The sequence below is a fragment of the Dreissena polymorpha genome, chromosome 13 (assembly GCF_020536995.1).
Source record: "Dreissena polymorpha isolate Duluth1 chromosome 13, UMN_Dpol_1.0, whole genome shotgun sequence".
Classification (NCBI taxonomy): domain Eukaryota; kingdom Metazoa; phylum Mollusca; class Bivalvia; order Myida; family Dreissenidae; genus Dreissena; species Dreissena polymorpha.
In genome coordinates, this window is record NC_068367.1 from 2,979,316 (window position 1) to 2,997,737 (window position 18,422).

The following is an 18,422-nucleotide window of genomic DNA, read 5'->3' on the forward strand; positions in this document are numbered from 1 at the left end:
ATCAAGTTGCTATCTTCAATATTTCAAAAGTGTACATTAAATGAGCAATTTTGACCCATATATTTGATCATGCAGCCCCATGAGATACACATGCATGCCAAATATGAAGTTGTTATCTTCAATATTGCAAAAGTTATGGCAAATGTTAAAGTTGGAGCAAACAAACACACAAACCAGCCAATAAACAGACAGGGCAAAAACAATATGTCCCCCACTATAGTGGTGGGGGACATTAAAACAGTATGCACTTAAATGTCACAGTTCAATTGACTTGTTTATTCTTGATTATTAAACACATTGGCGAGCTTTAATGTATTAGTAAAACTATTGTAACATCACCCACCTGTCTCTGGGTGACTTGTGTTTCAGGCAACAACGACGCCCATGTTCTCCTTCTGCACGACAATAACAACTTCGATAACAACGTGGTAGAGATTGTGATTGGTGGATATGTGAATAGTAAATCTGTCATCAGAAACCAAATGCAAGGGAACAATTTGGCCGAATACTTGGTATATCTTTAGTTGTTTTCTTTCAAAAGAACCCCAAACCCTATGAGTAGAACACAACAAATCTCCTTATCAATAGCTTCACGCCTCAACCATTCGGTCATTTTGACTTGTTTACACGTCAATATAGGCATACATTTGCACTGTACTACACAGCGATTACAATTTAAAAAAACACACAATTAAAATAAACTTTTGTTTCTTTATGCTCCCCTGTTTATGGTAAGCTTTGTGTATGATTATTTGGCAACCAAAACACGTAAACAATTATGAACGGTAGTAGATTTTCGTAGTTTGTTTAGAATATTATCAAAATGTTCACTGTGAATTGGAATGCTGCAACACTCGTTTGAAATGTTGCCAACATGTAACGAGCAATTTAATAGTTGTTTAATATTTAATAATGTTTTACCTGCACACAAGGCAACTCGACCAACGTATACACTTGATGGCATTGTGTCAAATAAGTGTCGCTTCGCAAGTAATAAAAACAGTTGTAACACGGTGTCACAAGTCTGTGAATTGAATGTTTTGACGTGGCAGTTTGATTATGTTATACTGTACCAAAAGACGAAGCAAATGTCGACTCAAGTACTTCCTTATATATTCCACACTTGAAATTCTTTTGTTTCTATTGATTGTTTGAAGTTTTCGCTGAGTTTCATATATTATTGCCACTTGTATCATCAAAGTAGTGTAGTTTAAGGAAAATCACTAGCCTATATTCGTAAAAACACACACTCTAAAAGTTATTGCGCTTGTATCATTCTCAATCAATGTGCATATGTTTTGTAAGACAATGGTGACTTATTTCGGTCGTTAACGATCGCAGAAACCTCTTTAATGCGTTAGTTTTAAAGTTTTTCCGTGGTATGCGAATGGTAACGATATCAAAAAGGTGTATATTGTTTTAATTAAATAATTTACAAACCCAGAAGAAAACTGCTGGTAATATGTTTGCAGGGCTATATACTCATCGCCTACTCCTTCCAATGGTTTTGGATCTCTTGGAACGGCGGTTGTGTAAGGGTAAGTCATTGTGTTTCCAGTACAATCCGATAAGATATATGCCTGTCAATATCTCAGAACAATTCTTGTATTAAATATTAAATCAAACATGATTTCGCATGAATGTGTTATGCGTTCTAAAAGCTAACAGCAAGGTGAACTTCAGTAAACAGTTACGTTGTCTCTCCGTCATTTTAATTATATGTGAACTTTGTATTTTAGCTCGCTTATATCGAAAGCTTGGGTTTCTATAGGTACTGGGCAAAAAATAATTTAATGTGTCTTAGAGAAGATACTGAGGATTGGGAATCGAAGCCGACATCCCCCACCCCCCGGTGCAAGGCAGACGCCACATTCATAACGCTATTGCGATTTTTTTCTTTCAGGTCGGCAAGGGCTCCATTGTAGGCAACTCTCAGATAATGCAGTGGTGCGGACCATACTACAGCATTAACGGCATCCGATTCAGCTATGGCTTTGACAGCGCAGGGGTATTCGTCATTCCTCTACCGAGTGAGTATGGATTATATTGTTTTCAGATTTCTATTACTAGCACATACAAATTAAAAACTATACTTAAACAAACGGAGTTTATTCCTACTTGACCACTGTATTATACAAGGGCATAAGCAAGAGGACAACAGCTATTGACCAATACAATGTTTGCTGCGCCTATAAGAAGTTAGACAAAGCTCGAATGTGTTCAAAACAAGACTTTATGTAAGAACACGTGTACACAAAGGAAAACGGTTTTTATAATTCTGATATTTATATTTGTGAAATTAATACACGAAACGCGTCTTTTAAATTTCAGACAAGTCTTGTTCCGCTCCCCCGAGTATCAGTAATGGTAGCCCCAGCTACTCGGGCACTGACCACGGCAGCGCGGTAACCTACTACTGTAATGTCGGGCACCAGATTTTCAGAGGGTCTGAAACGCTCACGTGCTCTGACGGCACATGGTTGGGTTCCACACCGTTATGTTTTGGTAACATACTAAATTCGCAATCCATTATTTATCTTTTTACTTTGTAGTTTAACTCAAACAAAATTACCGCGTTCCGCCCAATCTTGAAAATAATATAACCGTATGTATTAAAGAGCATGCTGTAACCACACTATGAAATACTGTTGTGGAGACATTGAAGGTTATTTTGTAAATAAATAAAACAGCGCCGCGTGCAATTATCTTCTTAACGTGTATACAAACACTTGCAAACCGGGCCGGCATGGAAATAACTTTGAACTGAGTTTTTCACAAATATTCACAAAATACATGCATTGATTCGAAATAATTATATAGCAAGGGTTCAAAGCAAGCGTTACCAAAGAGCACAATTTTTTTTCGATTCTTACCTAAGCTACAACAAACGTCATGGGCCCCATATTGGACATTATGTAGTAACAATGCACATATTAAAAAGTATCAGTAGAATGAGAACTAAAAATCAAAGACTGTTCGTAGCTTAAAGTATACAATCTTAAAGTCTACAATCTGTTTTAGATATCAACGAGTGCGCACCTGCCCCGTGTAAGAACGGCGCCACGTGTAGCAATCTTCTGAACGCGTATTCCTGCACATGCGCACCTGGCTGGCAGGGAACGAACTGTGAACAGGGTAGGACATTATTTGAACGAATATTTGCTTAATGCACAATCGTGTCATAGGGAATACTACGTAGTTTCCATTTGTAATAAACTGTAATTAGAATAAAGGACATATTTGCTTCTGGTGTAGATCATTTTAATGGAAGTTTAGTTCACGAGTGGTAATAAAGACAACAACAACAAACACTGTTCTACGCCTCTCATACACGTTTGTCTCTATAACCACGAGATAAATAAATCATTCATCTAACACCAATCATTTGTTTGTGTATGGTTAACCACAATGTCTGAATTGAATAAAATTACGCGATAGTAGCTAATACGTATTTTTTTATTGTGTTCTATTAAACCAAAATACATCAACCTAATACAAAAATGTTTTCAGATAAGTATGGTTGTCTTAATGCTTCAAAATGTGGGCATCTTAGCTGAATTACATGGTTTTCAAATGGGTCTTGAATATTAAACATACATATACGTTTGCACAAGTACGTAAAAGCCACTAGGAAATGAAGGTGAAATATTGACGGCACATAGTGTGTTTAGTAAAGCAGTCTTCTATTTCCTCTATGGTCAAATCAACTATCGCGATTAATATTCTATATTTATAAAAACAACAATTTAACACTTTATTCTGTTCTTAGGCTGCTTATACTGTTAGGGCCCACTTACAAATAAAATATGGGGCTAATTCGTATTTACAGGACCATAACTACATGAAAGGACAAGTACATTATCTGTTATTCTTCTATAACTATTTTTGAAGCACTTGGAGGTTATGTTGTTTATATTTTAGATATTAACGAATGCTCACCTGCTCCGTGTAAAAATAGCGCTACGTGCAACAATCTTCTGAACGCGTACTCGTGTACATGCTCACCGGGCTGGCAGGGAACGAACTGTGACAAGGGTAGGATATAATGGAGGCATTAACTATCGTTTGTTTTGTGAACAATATGGTCATATCGGTTGGTTACACATTTGTAATACACTGTATAAATAGAGGATATTTTTTGCTATTGTTGTAGATCTTTGATAGAATTTTATTTAAAAAATGGTCATTGAAAACAACAACACATACTGTTACGCCTCTCTAGGAAATAAATATTCCGTCAATCAACGAACGATCATTAGTGCTTTATGGTCGTATTTTTTCATTTATGTTATTACACTTTAATGTTGACGTAATATTGATCCTACTTTTTTCGATGAGAATGGTAGGCAAGTGCTTTTATTATGTGTTCGTCGTTGTAACTAAATTAAAGGACATGGTTCACTAACCACCAAAAAACGCCCCAAAAATCAATGAAATCAAATTTTCAAAAATGTCATTTTTTATTTTGTATTCATCTTCTATAACATTTAAATTGCACAAAAAGTCAAATTTTATGTGTGCCTTGTTTTCAATTGTAAAAAAATCATGATAAAAGTACATCACACACAAGAAAATGGCGAATTTACACTAAATTTCTTTGTTTCATCAACAAATTAACTGTCAGCGCACGAGAACACCATGACAAACTTTGTCTTAAACAATAACAAAAACAACAAAAGACAAAATACTATATTTTTGTGACGGTGTTATGACGCGCTCATATCTAACTTTAAAAAGAATGTGTAACCCAGTGCTGATCTCCGAGAACCCACCATGCTTGATTGAACCTATCTTTTTAACCCTATATTAAAAAATACTGCTTAAAATACCACTTATTACCGAAATTTATTAGAGGTTTTAAGTCTGAAATGGCACAATAATGATCTTATCAATGTTGGTGTTAAAAAAAGAAGCCATAAGAAACGATTTTGTGTACGCGCCATTCGAAAATAACTGGGTACGAATAGCGTCGGTATCCAATGTAAACAAAGTGCAGACGACGCGTTTTCCAATAGTCGGATATACCAGATATCTTGAAGGTAAGTTGGCATTTAGATAAACAATTATTTTTTCTATTAAAAAAATGATGGTTTACCCATTTCATGGTCCATAATTATGGCTTACTGTATCTATGTTATAATCGATTCGAGCGATCACGAACGATATCACTGTTTTTTTTTTTCTTTTTCATAATATCACGATTCATAAATTCAACGATATCACTGTTAAAGTGGATATATACTGGTTAACGAGTAGTGCTCGGACGTCATAAAGAGCTTTGTTTAATAACTTTCTTAATAATACGAAATATTTTTTTTAAAGTTACTGATACATTCTGGGTTCTTCATTTACAAGCAAGAGCAAACAAAACAATGTTTGATATGCGCATGCATTTGTACGAGGGCCGTATTTGGGGTCATTAAAGGGAGGTAATTTTCCACTGTACAGAAGTACGTGTGTTTACCGGACATTTATAAAAATTGAGTTATTGGAAACACATAAAAGTTAATATGAAACATTCCTGAACACGTTCAGGTAACGTAAATACATTAATTTGATAATGGAATATGTCGTCTTATGCGTGTGTAAATAGAGTTTAATGTGTTTTCCAATATCGGTGCAAACAAAGATCTATTAATAAACACGTAGATCTATATTTAAAGATCTTTGATCAAACGATAATATCCTTTTTCAAGGGAGAAAATCCAAACAGTGAGTATTTAGTGTTAACTGAGATTTTCTGCTATTTCTTTGAAATGTTTACTAGGTACATTTTGCCAACAATTCAGATATCTGTATACAACAAAAAGTGTTTGAGTGTCAGCAACATCAGTTTGTGGTTAAAAAAATATTGTAAAGTAAAATAATCTGCCTATTGTAGTAGACCAACGAAAATCACAAGCACACGGATAGGGTTTCGGTACAGTCTCGGCGATTTAAAGCGAAAAAGTGCTGATTTTAACATTCAAATCTGCTCATTTTGGAAGATGTTGTAAACATTACGATAAATATGTTATTAAACTATTCATAATTGCAATTTCTTTGCGAGATAAATTGTGTGTTATTGAAGATGAAAATGTACTCTTTTTATTAGCTGAGAAATCTAATTTTACTCATAAGTTAACTATAACTATACTGTATACTTACCACAATTATTGATCACCGTGGCGCAATGGATAAGATACTCAATTTCTTTTGCTCTACGTCCAGGCTATCCGAGATCGTACCCGCGTAGATTTTGTTTCTAAATCTTATTTTAATTTCAGGATGGTGAAAGCCTACACATGCATTTGCTGTAATAAGCGTGCAAAACCAAAAGATCGTCGTCCATTGACTGACACTGTTAAAAACTATCTGCGAAGGGTCTTGCCTGCTGTAGATCCAACAGACAGTGATGTCATTTGTTTCCAATGTCGTGTCAAAAGCTACAAGAATGCCCCAAAGCCTAGGCAATGTTCAGACAACATCAGCAATGATCCGGACTTCCAACCCCAACCATCTACATCCAGACAGCCATTTAGCCCATTATCAGTAAGTAGCCCTTATATCTATTTACAGTGCTTTTACATCTGTAAAATAGTATGTAAAGGAATCTTAAATCCTATGCAGTCTTTAAAAAAATACGTATCTTCAGCTTGTTACAATTGTTCATCGTCGGATACCCACGGCTGCTGATTACGCTCCGCTCAAACATCACTTAGGAATGGAGAGTAACGTAATGAATAGACCGGGGGTGTCCGGCGATTAACAATTGTAACAAGCTGAAGATACGTATTTGTTTAATACGACGATGACATTTGTTATGATCTTTTATTGGAAAAGCGACGAAAGTTACAACAATAATGTAGTTAAATCAGTCTGGTTTAAACGTCTGTTTGCGTTGTATTTCCGAAAAGTTAGTTTGTACACACTTTATGTAATGTTCATTTACATAGTTTCACTGTAAGTCATTGCCACTGGTAATAAATGTTTTATATCGATCGGAAAAGACTGCGTTTTGTTTTATCTATTGACCTTTATGTATTCCCTGAAATAGAAGTATCTTTTTATTTTCAATTCAATAAATTTATAATCGCAAATAATATTCTATTTTTCACCGTCAAACATATAAATTAACACATAAGGGTGATATGAGGCTGATTATTATTTGATGGGCCTTTTACAATAAAAAAGCAAGTATAGGGTTAATGCAGGTGCGCGTTACTTAACTAAATGATGTGTCATGTACATTATATACTCCACATATTGTTGATGCATTTAATGTTATTGTGTTAATCTTTTAGAAATCAACGAATGCGTAGCTGTCCCGTGTAAAAACGGCGCAACTTGCAACGACCTTCTTAACGCGTATTCGTGTACATGCGCACCGGGCTGGCAAGGAACGATTTGTGACCAGGGTATAGCAAAAACAGCCTCAACATATTTGCACAGATATGAAGAGTGTTTTGCCTTTTAGCATGGCCAACACTAGGCGCTACAAAAAGCTACTTTTTTGTTGATGCTATGTTTCACTCCAATTCCAATTCCACATTATTTTATATTTAGAAACACATTTAAACGTAAAGATTGTATATGAGCTTATACTTCAAGTATTTCCGTTGCTTTAGATTGACAATGTGTTTCAGATGTCAATGACTGCGCACCTGCCCCGTGTAAGAACGGCGCCACAGGTAACAATCTTCTGAACGCGTATTCCTGCACATGCGTACCGGGCTGGCAGGGAACGAACTGTGACCAGGGTAGAACATAATTTGAGCACATACTATGCTCTGTCATGAAAAAAGGATTTTTACTCAAAGTAACACATTTGGCAGTACTCTGTATTTCGTATAAAGTATGTTTTTGCTATTGGTGTATATATTTTATCAAATTTGTACTTAATGAAAGACAAATAAAAACGACATTGAAACACGTTCTACGCGTCTCATGATTTTTTTCTATGACAACGACTGAAATAAATAGTCCATAATTCACCACAGACAGGTCATTTATATGTGTATATTTATGTTTTAGTGAAATGAATGAAAAAAACGCCGTTAGAGTAGCGAACACTTACCATGTTATTTTTTTCATTTTGTTTTATTATAACATACGTCATGGTTTTCCAAATTTTTTTCAGATAAGTATTGTGAAAGCGAAGTGTCATAATGTGTGCGTCTTTGTTACTGCATTACATATGTTTGGTCTACAAAATATGTGTTATCAGGTTTTTTTGACAATTAAGCATTAATTAACATGTGTCGAGGTTTTTAATTACCTGTAGTATATGAATATTTAGTATTGATGGGACAAAGTGTGTTTTGTTTGAGAGGGAGTGAGGGAGAGGTAGAGGTAGAGGGAGACGAATGGGAGAGAGAGAGAGAGGGAGAGAGAGAGGGAGATGAAGAGAGGGAGAGAAAGAGGGAGAGAAAGAGAGAGAGAGAGAGAGAGAGAGAGAGAGGGAGAGGGAGAGGGAGAGAAAGAGGGACAGGGACAGGGAGATGGACAGGGAGAGAGATCTGTTTTACTACAAAACAAAATATAATCTTTTTTTTCACTACGATCAATATTGATATCTCAAATTATATTATATAATTCACCCTAAAATATATTTTATAGTGTGTTCTTAGGCTGCTAAACAGATAACTTACATTAAAAAATCGGTAATGATGTTAACGCATATTCGCCGGTCTTAAACTGCATGGTATTTAAGATAAATTATATTATCTTCCTATCGTTTATGTCATTTTGTTTATATTTAGATATCAACGAGTGCGCACCTGCCCCATGTAAAAACAACGCCACGTGCAACGACCTTCTGAACGCGTACTCGTGTACATGCGCACCAGGCTGGCAGGGAACCAACTGTGAACAAGGTATTGCCAAAATATTCCAATAAAATAGCCATTGATCAAAAATGTTTTCACCAAGTCCGAAAAGAAAACTTTCTTTTCGGTGTTATGCGTAGGTTCAAAAGCATTGGGCCGAATTTTCCACATAATATTATATTTTAAAACATTTTTTTAAAGAATTAATTGTATTATAATTAAACATCAAAGGCCGTTTGATACTTTAAAAATACAAAGTTTTTTAGACATCAACGAGTGCACATATGCCCCTTGTAAGATCGGAGCCACGTGCAACAAACTTCGGAACGCATACTCGTAAATCACACATCAGTAAACATGTAAACTGCTGTCGCTGGCAGTTTTCTAGGTTATTATAAATCTTCTGTGGTTTTTACTTATTGTCATTATAAAGTGCCTAGTGTGACAGTTTGTACGATATTGAATTTATGGTTAAATATTCTTGCATTCTTAACACAAAATCTTGTTTCGAAGAGCACATGAAAAATGCTGTTAACAATGCATACAATGAATCAATTAAATGTTAGTTACAATGCTCTAGTTGACATATATGAGAACCTTAAATAAAAAATAAAAATTCATGAAATCGTGGATTACCTCAAATAAAATTTGTATGATATCTTAAATGTTTATTTAAATGTTCATATTACAGAGTTTGATGAAAAAACATAAGCAAATAATAGAGAAAATATTAAAATGTAAGCGTTACGTTAGAAGTGCCATAAATTGTATATGAAATTACTTGAAAAAACTGTTAAACAGTGGTCGAGTTTTGGTCTTAGCGTTGCACAACGCGATACAAATGTTTATAAATAACCGTGCAAAACAACTGATATAATAACAATACAAATCTAGTTGAGCGGACTTATTACCTCTGCACACGCGTTTGCACGAATATCGAATCATGTAGTCGCTGCACTGCATCGGTTTGTTTTCAGCCTTAAACACACGGATCCATTCTGTATGGGGCACAGAAAAAGTGCACCGTAGGAGGAGGAGGAGTTGCCGTTTTTTGTTAGACAAGTAACCGTTTCGTTTCGTCCACAGAAGACATATTTTTCTCGAGCGGAACACGACTAACAAGTGAAGATTCACTCATATATTATATATTTTATAGAGGTGACAAAACGTTCAATATTATTCAATGGATATATTCTTCACCCATGTGAGTTGCTTACGAGTGACTTTAAAACGTACATTCAAATGGTATAAACGATCCCGTCTACATGGATGCATTGAACACAATAAAAAATCTTGAAATATTGTCTAGGATTTGGAAAAAGGTATATATCACAAGCTTTGGTTGTTATACAAATGGAGAAGATGTTTATTTATCATAAAAAATATTGCGTAAAAAAGCAGTTTCGTAATTTCAAACTAGAATTTTCGTCTGTTAACTCACACTTAAGACGTTAAAGCATTGACCATCATTAAGCAAATTGTGTAAGTAACATAATTATAACATGATATTTATAATGCTTATGACATAAATATTCAAATAAAATGTGGTAATGTTTCTTAATATTACTTTTGAATATTGAACAAAGCCGACATGCAACATTTTAAGTTTCTAAAGCGTCCAACTTTTGAACTTCACGCATTTTGTTTAGAAAGAAACACATCTTGTTATTTGAGCATTCTCACATTGAGAGACTATTTGTCATTGAATTGATTTTATAATATGGGGTTCATTTTAGATTCATTTAAACGTAAACAGAGTGTACGTATATGGACCTGCCCTAATAAAGCACCAACGTGCATTTCAAACTGTCAATACACCTGAACTATCGAGAATGACCCTTTGCAAATTGCGCGTTAATAAATGTTTGTATGATTATGTAAACACAGTCTTCGTTTGTTTTTAAAGGGTATGCATACCTGTCTGTCTCCATTACCAGTGTCCAGTGTTTCCATATTGATCAAGGCTGACCACTCTACCCAAAAGCACGTCAATCCTGGCGGATCCAATGTAGACATTGTGGTAATAGCCGTCGCTGTAGAGCTAACTTCTGCAATACGGGTACATATATAAACTTCGGTTATCTTTAACTTTACGTTCGCTGCTGTTTTAATTCAAACTTACAAATCGAAAATATAGGAATGTGACTGTTGCTTTAAATATCTACCTGAAGTATCACCTGTCGCGAAACCATAATACGTTGCATGCCAACACAAGAACAGCAGGAATATCATCATTGTTTACAACAAACAAAGTGCCGAGGGTCTCTGTACTTAATTGTCAAGATAAACTCTTAATAGTATATAGTGGCTTCTAGTAAATCGATGCACGTAGGATGACTAGAATGCCGTGAGTTGCAATTTGTTCATCTACAACACACTTTTGACTCTGCGCTCATCGCGATTCAAAAGAAGCAGATTTTCAATATACCAGTTCAGTAAAAATTATCTTTAACTTTAACACATTTACCTACCAGCTTACCAATTATTTTTAGAGTAAAATTAACTGGACCGAATTTGTATGACTATAATAATGTAAAGATATTTTTTATAATTATACGCCGCAGAAGTGATACAAACACCACATTCACAAACATTATTGCACTATGTGACAATTTTGCATAATTTCACTTTTACTATTTATACTATTGTATTTTAACAAATTTCTTAACATGCATAATACAAACTTACAAAGAGTTTTATTAATTGGAGACATCATACAAAGCCGAGCTTGTCCGGACACAAAATCGATGCCATGATCAATTTGATATTTATACATATCCCTGACATAATATTGATACGTGGTCTCGCTATGGATTAGTGTAAGTTTTATTATAAAGCCTTTTCCGCATTCTATGATAACTAACGTAGCAAAACCATGCATATCACGTAGATGCGTTCACTATCTGTTTGTGACATCGCAACTTTTGTTAAATGTTGCAAATAATAATCCAGATCATAACTATGTCCGCGTATCAATAAACGCGTAAGCGTTTATCTTGACCATTAAGTACAGGTACCTGATGACATTGTCATTGCTGCTTACTGTTAAATCCTACCGCGTTCAAAATTGTGAGATATCCATATGGCTTATACATTGAGCTTTTAATCCTAGATATATTCTATTGGTTGATTTAGGCGTACACAAACCTACCAATAGTATTTCGCTGCGTGTCATTGAGATATTTAATTAGGATTGTTTAAGAGAATTGTCATTGTAATGTTCGATGCAATCCTCCTCGATTAGTGAGACCCTCGGCACTTTGTTTGTTGTAAACAATGATGATATTCCTGCTGTTCTTGTGTTGGCATGCAACGTATTATGGTTTCGCGACAGGTGATACTTCAGGTAGATATTTAAAGCAACAGTCACATTCCTATATTTTCGATTTGTAAGTTTAAATTTAAGCTGCAGCGAACGTAAAGTTAAAGATAACCGAAGTTTATATATGTACCCGTATTGCAGAAGTTAGCTCTACAGCGACGGCTATTACCACAATGTCTACATTGGATCCGCCAGGATTGACGTGCTTTTGGGTAGAGTGGTCAGCCTTGATCAATATGGAAACACTGGACACTGGTAATGGAGACAGACAGGTGTGTATAACCTTTAACAAACCGAAGACTGTGTTTACATAATCATGCAAACATTTATTAATGCGCAATTTGAAAAGGCTCATTCTCGATAGTTCAGGTGTATTGACAGTTTGAAATGCACGTTGGTGCTTTATTAGGACAGGTTCATATACGTACACTCTGTTTACGTTTAAATGAATCTAAAATGAACCCCATATTATAACAAGAAATATTTTTTTAAAAAGATATACGTCGTTGATTGTGGTTGCAGTTAATGAAAGGTAAAGACTTCAATGAATGAGATCAAAGATAGCGAATGTCTTTTTCTGTGCAGTTCTTAGCTGCAGCAAACGCAGTACGGGATGATACGCGGAGTTTTCGCGGCTTATTTTACATTATTACATATTGCTGGTCATAAACGTATAGATACAAAACAGAAAACCAAAAGAAGAATGGAAGTGAAATTAAAACATATGAGTCAATCGGCCACACGCGAAGTATCCGTACATATTTTAAATATTTATACGCGCGTTCTTCGAACAAACCTGTTTTAGTGGTTTGTCTGGCGTTGCTATTTGATTCGATTATTAACAGTATCGAGAATGATTGCGCTCATGCTTAATTCATTAGTCAATATGATGGCATAATTCATGTTAAATTAATAAAAAAATAATATTTATCATGGTATTGTTGTAAAACACATTAAGAATCTATTATTGACATACCATATGATATCGCTGGATATCTTCATTTAACATCTGTCTGGTCTAAAGAAAATTCCAGTTCACCTAGTTCACGCTATAGCGACTTTATTATGTAACGATTATTTTCCTGGCCGCGAACTCCGATCAGCACATAGGGTAGAGACGCAGCGATGGCCTGTATGTAAACTCTGACATTCACACACAGTGGCCGCAAATTGACCCGATATACCTGGCGAGTTGAAATGCAATGCATTAAAGTGAGTCTTCGCTTCCACTGCTCTCTATACTTTAACATGTTAACATGTTGACAGGAATATGGAAGTTAGTACTAAATATGAGAACATAGCCTTTAAGTGCAAAAGTTCTCGCGCTGAAAATCTTCTGAAAATAAAAGGTGGACGCACAAACTGTATTGATGTCGAGATTGAGTGTAAAACTGTTCTATCTATTAAGCCTTTTCATTAGATATAAAATTGTTTCATGCTGAACACGCAGTAAAACAGTGTTACAAAGACGCGGACATGTTTCCACAGTTCTGGTCGTATTCTCAAATCAGCCAATGCAGTCAATGAAGTGTATTCATCTGTACTTGGCCGCGGAAAGTTTTATTTGAATTCTATTGGACGCTAACAAAGGTCAGGCTAAGGTGAAAAGCTGGCGTATACAGCTAACGCCGAAAAACAATTCAAGGACAAACAGTCTCTCAATGTGAGAATGCTCAAATAACAAGATGTGTTTCTTTCTAAACAAAATGCGTAAAGTTAAAAAGTTGGACGCTTTTGAAACTTAAAATGTTGCAGGTCGGCTTTGTTCAATATTCAAAAGTAATGTAGAGAAACATTACCACATTTTATTTGAATATTTATGTCATAAGCTTTATAAATATCATGTTATAATTAGGTTACATAAACAATTTGCTTAATGATGGTCAATGCTTTAACGTCTTAAGTGTGAGTTAACTGACGAAAATTCTAGTTTGAAATTACGAAACTGCCTTTTTTACGCAATAATTTTTATGATATATTAACATCTTCTCCATTTGCATAACAAGCAAAGCTTGTGATATACCTTTTTTTAAATCCTAGACTATTTTGTATTGTGTTCAATGCATCCATGTAGACGGGATCGTTTATACCATCTGATGTACGTTTTAAAGTCACTCGTAAGCAACTCACATGGGTGAAGAATATATCCATTGAATAATATTGAACGTTTTGTCGCCTCTATAAAATATAACATATGAGTGAATTTTCACTTGTTAGTCGTGTTGCGCTCGAGAAAAATATGTCTTCTGTGGACGAAACGAAACGGTTACTTGTCTAACAAAAGAAGGCAACTCCCCCGCCTACGGTGCACTTTTTATGTGCCCCATACAGAATGGATCCGTGTGTTTAAAGGCTGAAAACAAACCGATGCAGTGCAGCGACTACATGATTCGATATTCGTGCAAACGCGTGTGCAGAGGTAATAAGTCCGCTCAACTAGATTTGTATTGTTATTATATCAGTTGTTTTGCACAGTCATTTATAAACAATTGTATCGCGTTGTGCAACGCTAATACCAAAGATCGACCACTGTTTAACAGTTTTTCAAGTAATCTCATATACACTTAATGGCACTTCTAACGTAACGCTTACATTTTAATATTTTCTCTATTATTTACTTATGTTTTTTCATCAAACTCTGGAATTTGTACATTTAAATAAACATTTAAAAAATCATCGAAATTTTATGAAGTAATCCACGATTCCATTAATTTTTAATTTTTATTTAAGGTTCTCATTTATGTCAACTAGAGCATTGTAACTAACATTAAATGGATACATTGTATGCATTGTTAACAGCATTTTTCACGTGCTCTTCGAAACCAGATTTTGTGTTAAGAATGCAAGAATATTTAACCATTAATTCTATATCGTACAGACTGCCACACTAGGCACATTATAATGGCAATAAGTAAAAAACACAGAAGATTTATAATAACCTAGAAAACTGCCAGCGACAGCAGTTTACATGCTTATTGATAATGTGTGATTTACAAACCAAACGCAATGTGCGCTTACACTTTATACTCCCGCTGTTCAGTATTACAGTTTCCTCGCAAATATCACAACTACAACAAACATTTGCACATCGGAAATATTTTCTTTTATTTTGTCAAATTACCGGAAACGTGAAAAGGTCACTTTAAAAATTGAAACTATTTTGAATGTGAGGATTACAAATGGCATTTTTTTGCGCACCGGTAAAGACACGCATTTCACAGTTTTGTTAAACATGCGTTTCTGTGGTGATGGTTAGGTTAAAAATTATTTTCGATTCTTACATAAGCGACAAAACACGTCATGGGCCCCATATTGATCATTATGTAGTAACAATTGACATAATAAAAAGTATCAGTAGAATGAGAACTAAAAATCAAAGACTGTTCGTAGCTTAAAGTATACAATCTGTTTTAGATATCAACGAGTGCGCACCCTCCCCCGTGTAAGAACGGCGCCACGTGTAGCAATCTTCTGAACGCGTATTCCTGCACATGCGCACCTGGCTGGCAGGGAACGAACTGTGAACAAGGTATGATATTATTTGAACGAATATTTGCTTAATGCACAATCTTGTCATAAGTAATAGTTACCATTTGTAATACACTATAATTAGAATAAAGTTCATTTTTGCTTATGGTGTAGATTATTTTAATGGAATATGAGTTCACGAATGGTAAGAAAGACAACAACAACAAACACTGTTCTACGCCTCTCAAAAAAGTTTGTTTCTCTAACCACGAGATAAATAAATCATTAATCTAACACACACTCATTTGTCTTTGTATGGTTAACCACAATGTCTGAATTGAATTAAATTTCGCGAGAGTAGCTAATAAAAGAACGTATTTTTTATTGTGTTCTATTAAACCAAATTCATCAACCTATTTCAAAAATGATTTTAGATAAGTATGGTTGTTAAATGCGTCGAAACGTTGTTTTATTATTATATGGGCGTCGTTGTATATGAATTACATGGATTTCAAAAGTTTTTTTTATATATATTTAACATACATATACGTTTGTACAAGTACGTAAATGCCACTAGGAAATGAAGGTGTAATATTGACGGAACATAGTGTGTTTAATATAGCAGTGAGAGAGATCTATTTTCACTGCAATAACACATATAGTCTTTTTTTTTTATCTCTGGTCAATTTAACAATCGCGATTTATCTATAAAAACAACAACATATAATTTAACACTTTATTGTGTTTTTTTAGGCTGCTTATAATTTAAGGGCCCTCTTACAAAAGTATGGGGTTAATCCATATTTTCAGGACATAACTACATGATATAACAAGAACATTATATTCTATAACCATTTTTGAAGCACTGTTAGGTTATGTTGTTTATGTTTTAGATATTAACGAATGCTCTACCGCTCCGTGTAAAAACAGCGCAACGTGCAACAATCTTCTGAACGCGTACTCGTGTACATGCTCACCGGGCTGGCAGGGAACGAACTGTGACCAGGGTAGGATATAATGTAGGCTTTAACTATCGTTTGTTTTGTGAACAATATGGTCATATCGGCTGGTTACACATTTGTAATATAATGTTATTAATTAGTTGAATTCATATTGGCTTTGTTATTGAGCTGAAGACAGCCGTATTGGCCTGAGGCCACAGGCCGAAGGACAATACGGCTGTCTGAAGCTCAATAACAAAGCCAATATGATGTCAACTAATTTATGACAATTTTATTAATTAACTTTATAATATTATTCAGCAAGAAAGGCTTGAATTTCACTTTTGAATTACAGGTTTTTGCTATTAAATAAAGTATGAAGTTTTGAAAAATAGCAGAATTTCTGTTCTATACAACTTTTTACCTTTTTATATTCCAATGCAAAATGCTTAAAATGCTTTGAAAATGTTGTGTACACCAAAATACCTTTTTAGAGATATCTTGTTAATTTAAAACGAAAATTGAATAATGTTGCAAGAGGAAACAAATGTTGACAGGTCGCGAAATTATGCAAAATTTACCTGAATAACATTCCAGCCACGCCGAATCCACTACCGTTGTTTTTAATATAACTTAGAAAGACAATAAGGATTGAAAACTTACTTATTGCCATTAGGAATTGCATTTGTTATTATAAATCCTCCATGATTTCAATTAGTTTTGTTTTCGGCGTTCATTGTCGCTGTTGTTATTTATGTACAAATGCTCAGATACTGAACCTTACTGTTGTGGTTAAACTGCACTATTTTTATGGTCGAAAAAGGGAGCAGAACATAGACGCTTAATATATAAGGGGCTGAGTGCTTTAAGTAAACTGCAATATTATATTTTAACGATTTAAACGTTTGCACCAAAACTAAGCATACAACTTCAAAATGGCGTCCAAAATTGTCGAAATTTTAGATTCTCATATAAGGCCGAGTTTTTCCTCGTTTCTGATTGGCTGAATCTCGTATTGGCCGACCTTTTTCCGTATTGGCCGTGTTTTATCCATATCGGCCGACTTTTTCTCGTATAAGGCGAGTTTCGAGCTTTATTGGCGAGGCTCGACTCGTATGGGGCGAACAAAATGAACAAATTCTCGTCTAATATTATAAAGTTAATTTATAATACACTGTAATAGAGGATATTTTTTGCTATTGGTGTAGATCTTTGCTAGAATTTTATTTAATCAATGGTTATTGAAACCAACAACACATACTGTTACGCCTTTCTAGGAAATAAATATTCCGTCATTCAACGATGAAAAACGTTTTTGTTATATGGAATGGTTAAGGACATTGACCGAATGGAATAAAAGTACACGAGAGTTACTAAAAAACACTTAACAATTTTTTTTTCATGTATGTTATTACACTTTAATGTTGGCGTAATATTGATCCTACTTCTTTCAATGAGAATTGTAGGCAAGTGCTTCTATAATGTGTGCGCCGTTGTAACTAAATTAAATGTTATCCAAAAGTTAGTTTGTACACAGTATATGTTATAATCATTTACATAGTTTCACAGTAAGTCATTGCCACTGGTAATACATGTTTATATTGATCGGAAAAGACTCCGTTTTGTTTTATATATTGAATATCAGTTTTCCATGAAATAAAACTTTAATTTTATTTTCAATTCGATAATTTTAGTATCGCCAATACTATTTTATATTTCATCGTCAAACATATAATTTAACACATAAGCGTGCTATGAGGCTGCTTATTGCTTAAGGGGCCTTTTTACAAGAAAAAAAACAACGCGTGTAGGGTTAATGTATCTCCGCGTTACTTAACTAAAGTATGTGTCATGTAAATTATCTTCTCCACATATTGTTGATGC

General features: G+C 34.6%; 1 protein-coding gene across 1 annotated transcript in view; it reads left to right on the forward strand.

Moving 5' to 3' along the window:
- The window catches only part of LOC127855878 (fibropellin-1-like), a 68,725-nt gene that overhangs the window by 1,717 nt on the left and 48,586 nt on the right, over positions 1 to 18,422 (forward strand). The window contains exons 3-14 of the mRNA XM_052391771.1: positions 370 to 512; positions 1,473 to 1,538; positions 1,904 to 2,030; positions 2,332 to 2,505; positions 3,022 to 3,135; positions 3,922 to 4,035; positions 7,284 to 7,397; positions 7,626 to 7,739; positions 8,742 to 8,855; positions 10,745 to 10,866; positions 15,544 to 15,658; positions 16,491 to 16,604. Of these exons, the coding sequence (XP_052247731.1) occupies positions 370 to 512; positions 1,473 to 1,538; positions 1,904 to 2,030; positions 2,332 to 2,505; positions 3,022 to 3,135; positions 3,922 to 4,035; positions 7,284 to 7,397; positions 7,626 to 7,739; positions 8,742 to 8,855; positions 10,745 to 10,866; positions 15,544 to 15,658; positions 16,491 to 16,604 (1,431 nt within the window). The remainder of the gene's footprint in view (positions 1 to 369; positions 513 to 1,472; positions 1,539 to 1,903; positions 2,031 to 2,331; positions 2,506 to 3,021; positions 3,136 to 3,921; positions 4,036 to 7,283; positions 7,398 to 7,625; positions 7,740 to 8,741; positions 8,856 to 10,744; positions 10,867 to 15,543; positions 15,659 to 16,490; positions 16,605 to 18,422) is intronic.